Source organism: Rutidosis leptorrhynchoides, chromosome 7 (assembly GCF_046630445.1).
Source record: "Rutidosis leptorrhynchoides isolate AG116_Rl617_1_P2 chromosome 7, CSIRO_AGI_Rlap_v1, whole genome shotgun sequence".
In the NCBI taxonomy this organism is placed as follows: domain Eukaryota; kingdom Viridiplantae; phylum Streptophyta; class Magnoliopsida; order Asterales; family Asteraceae; genus Rutidosis; species Rutidosis leptorrhynchoides.
In genome coordinates, this window is record NC_092339.1 from 35930001 (window position 1) to 35936878 (window position 6878).

At 32.5% G+C, this 6878-nt stretch overlaps 1 protein-coding gene across 1 annotated transcript in view; it reads left to right on the forward strand.

Annotated features, from left to right (window-relative positions):
* The window catches only part of LOC139858011 (heat shock factor protein HSF24-like), a 3279-nt gene extending 2789 nt beyond the window's left edge, over positions 1-490 (forward strand). The window contains exon 2 of the mRNA XM_071846870.1: positions 1-490. This exon is cut by the window's left edge and continues 302 nt beyond it. Coding sequence (XP_071702971.1) covers positions 1-358 — 358 coding nt within the window. The 3' untranslated portion in view covers positions 359-490.
* The last annotated feature ends 6388 nt before the right edge of the window (positions 491-6878 follow it).

Below are 6878 nucleotides of genomic sequence, written 5' to 3' on the forward strand. Positions count from 1 at the left end.
GGAGCTTACACGAGCGAAAAAACAATGTGATGATCTTGTCTTGTTCTTGAGTAACTGTGTAAATGTAGCACCGGATAAGATCAATCGTGTCATTAGTGGTGACATTGTGGTTGGTGAGACCACGATGGCGCGATTCGGAATGTACAATGACAATAATGATGATAATCATAGTAATAATGACGAAGGTTTCAGGCTGTTTGGGGTGTCGGTGAAAGATGAAAAGAAAAAAAGGGTTCGTGATGAGAAAAATGAAACTTATGGAGTCCAAATGAAGAATATGAAATTTAGCAACCATCACATTCCATGTACGAAAAGGTTGAATTTAGTAACTGATCAGAAATACAAAACATGCAACTGACAAATGAGGAGATGCCACGTCGTCAGTTGTGAAGTACTCCGTATATTTTATCTTTTGGACTTTGTTTATATTTATATATGTTTAATATTTATAATTTAATAATTATAATAAAATAAATATACTTTTTTTGCATCTCACAATAAGTGTCTGCATTACTATTTTGAGATATTTCATTTCAAATATGTGCTTTGTATTTCAAGAAATCGGATGAGGTTATTATGTAGAGAGAAAATTTTCGACCGGTGAAAAATATAATTAGTAGAATTTTCTAAAATTATGTGTAGAATGTAATTGGACACTTGTAATTAGACAGGCGTAGTATGTTTTTATGCCTTTATCAAGAGTAAACATAATTCACATATATATAAGATAATTTTGTACTATAAATGTTGGTATGAATTTGGTGTTCTTTTTATCATCAAGAGTAAATATTAAATATAGACAAAATTCTCAAATTTGTTCATGTGTTTGTTCTTTTTCTGTTTTTTAGTCCCTCCCAATTAATATCTGCAAAAATCATCCTTATTTTCATTTTTAAGTCCCAATTTAGTCCTTCTGTTAACATCCATTTAAAGTTGCCGTTAGTACTATTTTGTGCTAGTCACGTGACTGTTTAAAACATACAAAATAAGCACTCACATATACAGAACCCTAATTCAGTTCGATATATCTCAGGCAAATTCCCAACTTGATCATTTTGCTAATGTGATAACATTTTAGATTTAAAATATTACGATTTCAATGGAAGTATCAAACGTCTCGAATTGTAAATTAGTTCATTGAATTGAGAGAGTATCTAAATAGCATTCATATTTCTTACACGCTGCCACATATAATTTAAAATCCACATAAAACATCAGAAAAATCTCGAAATTAAACAACTCAAATTCCCAATTTATTGTTCTTGATAAGTACATGGCAAAAAAATTTATAAATTGTTTTACCTGCAAATGTAATTTCCAGGAGATTGGGAGGTGGGAAAGATGAAGACACTTTTGCAACAGAAAAGAAATCAAGTTTATTCCTGAAAACCTTCAAAATATCCCGACCTCAATTAAATACATAAGGATGGCAAACACAACACAATTTTTATATATTATTATAAGTTAGTAACTACAAAATTTGAAAATTGATTATACATCCATTTTATGCAATTATTTTAGCTCGTATTAACAACTGCAAGCTTACAGATTCTTCAATACGTTCTCTTTCTTAGCTTGTCGAGAATGGAATATTATCTAAAGGAGACGGAAGTTCAATATTGCCTGAGATATATCGAACTGAATTAGGGTTCTGTATATGTGACTGCTTATTTTGTATGTTTTAAACAGTCACGTGACTAGCACAAAATAGTACTGACGGCAACTTTAAACGGATGTTAACAGAAGGGCTAAATTGGGATTTAAAAATGGAAATAAGGATGATTTTTGCATATATTAATTGGAAGGACTAAAAAACAGAAAAGGAATAAACACAAGGACGAATTTGAGAATTTTGTCTTAAATATATGATAAATTATATGGATATGGATTGTCCTTGTAATTTACACGAAATTATGTCGCTAGTCCTTATCTTTCGAAAGTTATACTAATCATCCCTAAACTACTTAAAGTGAATGCCTATGATCCTTACCTCTAACGCTCATTATAAGCTACATTAAATATAGTAACGTGCAAAACATGGTGGAGTAAAAAATATATTTCGCTACTTTTTTTTTTACATAAGATAATCTTCAACTGCAAGAATTAATTAGGTTATTTGTCTATCTTTACAAACAAACTAAAAGAAGCAATGTGGGTACTTAAAATTTTATTTTTATCACACCCTATTAGACTAATAATTCAATGTTTTTTTAGCTACCTTGCTAACATTATTTCCACTCAGTTGGTGGACCATTTGTTTAGGTTACTTCTTGCATTGTGACCGCTTGTTCCGCTTTAATGTTATTATGTTTTTTTTTGAAAAAGAAAAAAAATAGATTAATAATTCATTCACCCTTTACACATGTTAATTGAATCTTATTGTTAGTGTTTATTCTTCTGATTTTCTAATGCTCAAGCTTTAACACTCTGTTGCTTAGTTTACCCAAACTTTATAGAATGTGAATCTAAGCATAAGATGGTGTAAATTGTTATTGAAAAATGCATTAGGAAAACCAAAAGTATCAAGGTAATTAGGTTTTTCCACAGGTATCTTTTTTTTCCAAGAGTATTTAAGATGGAGTCTGTAATGTTTATTTAGGAATATAGGACCAATTAAATCAAATATATGTTCAGTGACAGACTCAGAAATTTTTTTCATCGGGGGCGAATTTTTTTTTTTTTTTAAATGTAGGGATTTTTTTTTTGACAAAACATGGAGGTTTTTCGGTAAAATATAGAGTTTTTAAGCAAAATTTGAAGATTTTTGGACAAAATACGAAGGTTTTGAGGCAAAATATGAATGTTTTGGAATAAAATATGAAGGGTTTCGGGCAAAAAAAAAAAATATATTCCATCGGGGGCAAAATCGAAAAACCAAACAAATTTGCACTAAAAATTGCAAATTCACTGGGGGCGGGCGCCCCCCTCTGCCCCTACATAGGTCCGCCCCTGCACTTGTTTACGTGTACTATTGCTTTCGAGTTGTGGCAAAAGGTGAGGATATCGATCTATCTGGTATGAATGCATTCAATGGTTCGCTGCAGCGTGGCATGTACATTCAAAGTGAAAGATATATTGTATGTCATCGTGTATACCCTATTATGATATTTATACGGAGATATTGGAACTCGATTTATTTCATTCAAAGAAACTCAAGACGAGACTTTTATTTGATTCGATATATAATACATCATTTAATTGGATTCATAGTAGAGGCAAATTAGATTTGAGTTGAAACTCATGAATGTTGAAGCCGTGGTTTCATTTTTTTTTATTTTTTTTTTTGGCAAAAACAAAAAATTTATATAGAACATTGGACTTTCACAAAGCATGAAAGACCTTTCGGAACAAGATACATCAACCGGCTTGGACTAACGCCTCACCCAAAGAAAGCTAACCGAGCTAGACAATGAAAACAAAAAAACCTAGGCTATCTCGGGGCAAGCCATAACCAACCGAACCTAACATCGAAATCAAACATAAACACTACAAAGATATCAAACTAACGAACATAAAAGATCCAAACTAAGCAAGCACACTAAACCATTAAAACCAACCCACAAAATAACTTGATTATGAAACCTTCTTGACACGAGACTCCGGTTTACCAAACTTACTCTCAACTTGACTATAGGTAGTCGCCTTGTCGGGTCTTGTAGCATCAACCCTCGATCCTTTAAAGTCCGTATGTATCCCCTGATTTAATCCATGTCGTGATCCTGTACCAATGGAAGAAGCATTCACGACTGCTGCATCACCCACACTATTACGCCAAGAACCGAAGACAACCGCATTATGCCCGTCTTGATGAAGAGAAGATCCCCCGTCAACGATTTTCTTCTTCTTTTGAAAATTATTTTTAGTTGCCCCGATACATTCGAAAGACACCTTATGTTCGCGTGAGAATTTCCACGCTATTAAACACCTTTTTCACATTTCTTGCCATAACATGGGCACCCCAAAAAGCCATCTTCCAAAGTCATACCAAAACGAACCAAAGGTTCGTTAACTTCGTTTACAACATCGGGTACTACTTCAGGCACAACATCGGGTGTAGCTGACTCAATAACCTCCAAAACAGTTGACGTCTTCGATGCACACACATCACCACTTACCAACTTCTGTTTCCCCACATCCTTAGCAATTCTCGATTGTACCTCGTTAACATGATTAGAGTAGAAAACCACCGCAGCTGCACGATCCACACCCGTAGCATCCAAATTGCAAACCATGTCCCCGACGTCGTTGGTCACCGCGCAATCACCCATAACAAACTGATTAACAGTAGACACAAAATCAGAAGGAAAAGACTGCTCAAGCATGGACGACAACACCGAAGGATCTCCAATTTCATTTCCCCAAATTTGTGTTTTAACATGGAACACATCATCAAGCTCAACCTCAAATAATTCGTGAATGTGTTTTGGTGGAGCCGTTGTTATGGTGGGTGTTTTGGTCTGCCTAGTTGGTAGCTAGGGGGCCAAGGGGGACAAGTTTTTTTTCTTCTTATTTATAAAATTGACTTTAAAAAATATATAGTATATGAATCGTGAGTCATGAGGATTTTGCTATATTTACTCCAATGATATATCCGAATAAAGTCTATAATGTTGTAATTTAGTAGTTTATAACTACATGTAGTGGCCTATTTTTAACTAATATGAAAGAAGAAAGAAGAGAGTGAATTTTTATTCAAGAATAGTGTACATATCTTACAATTGAGTGAGTATTTATAATACTAAAAGTTAACTGTACATTATTCGTTTTCACAATCAATTATAGAGTAGGTGAAATAGTAATCAATAATTCATAATTTTACTGTGCAAGATTATCAATCATCTCTATTCATTTGCATGCGTACAAAATAAGAATCCATCCATATCGTAACACTCCCCCTTGGATAATAATTTTTTTTCGTTAGAATCAACTAGTACTACCTCGTTAAAAACCTTGCTAAAGAAAAACCCAGTGGGATAAAAACTTTAGCCAAGGGAAAAAGAGTGCAGCATAGAGTTGACTCCCCCTCAAGTAGACATCGCTAAATTGTTACATCTTTTGAACATGCCTCATGCCAATATTGTGAACGTGTGTTCTGAAAATAGCAGTTGGGAGTGCTTTGATGAAAAGATCAGCAGAGTTTTTGCTGGATTGAACATATCTCATTTAAATCTAGTTGTCCTTAATGAGATCTTGAGTGTATGAGAAGAATCTAGGAGGTATGTGTTTTGTTCGGTCACTTTTGATATACCCTTCTTTCATCTGTGCTATGCAAGCTGCATTAACTTCATAGATAGTTGTTGTACTTTTATCGCATTCTAGTCCACCAGAATCAGTAATGAATTGTGTCATTGATCTCAACCAAAAACATTTTCGAGTGGCTTCATGTAATGCAATCACTTCGGCATGATTTAATGATGTTACAACAAGTGTTTGTTTTTGAGAACGCCATGATATTGAGGTGTCTCCATGAATACATATCCAGTTTGAGATTTAGATTTATGTGGATCATATAAATAACCTGCATCCGCATAACCAACCAAATCTTGTTTTGATTTGTTAAAATAAAATAATCCTAAATCAGTAGTTCCTTGAAGGTATCGAAACATGTGTTTGATCCTATTCCAGTGTCTTTTTGGAAGGAATTGAGCTGAACCTTGTTAACAAATTAACTGCAAAAGAAATGTCAGTTCTTGTATAATTTGTAAGATACATAAGAGCCCCAATTCACTAAGATATGAAACTTCTGATCCAATAAGATCTTCATGATCTTCACGGGGACGAAATGGATCAGCGTCAATATTGAGTAATTTAACAACCATAGGAGTACTTAATGGTTCTGTCAGTCCATAATTAAATGTGTTAAAATCTTTTCGGTATAAGTTATTTGATGTACAAGTAAACCATTACGTATATGCTCAATTTGTAAACCAAAACAATATTTGGTTTTTCCGAGATCTTTCATTTCAAATTCTTTCTTTAAAAATAGAATGGCTTCATTTGATCTTGTTATTTGTCCCTATGACGTTATGATCATTGACATAAACAACTACGATTACATATCCAGACATTGTTTTTATAATAAATACACACGTGCAAATAAGTTTATATGTATACCCTTTTCTTATCAAGTAGTCATTTAACCACTTATACCACATACGTCCCGATTGTATCAACCCATATTAAAATCTTTGTGATTTAATTAAAATACATTTTCTATGATTTTGCATAAGATGCTTCTGATACTTTTAAACCCTTCATGTATATATATATATATATATATATATATATATATATATATATATATATATATATATATATATATATATATATATATATATATATATATATATATCACTATCAAGTTATCTATATAAATAAGTAGTAATGACAACCATTAGATGCATTTCTAAATTTTAGTAACAGTAACTGCGAGGTTGATTAAGTATCTAAAAGTAATTGTATCCATTTCAGGAAGATAAGTTTTCCTCATAATTCATTCCTGGTCTTTGAGAGAAATCTTGAGTTACAAGTCTAGCTTTACCTTATAACTTCATTTTTCTCATTTCTTAATTTTTTCGGATAAAAATTCATTTGTATCTCATACGTTTCACATCTTTAAAAGTGATAACGATTGATTCGAAAACTTTTCTTTTATTGAGCGATTCTAATTCAGCTCGTAATGCTCCTTTCAATTGAGCTCATTCATGTATATTTTGACATTCAATGACAGATTTTTGGTTCCAGATCATCATCTTTATTCATGATGTCATTATATGAAAAATTCTCATCAATATTTGTCATTTCGTTTCGGTTCCATAATATTGCTTAATTTATTGCAATTTCAATATTTGCATCATCAATATCCTCTGCAGAAGGAG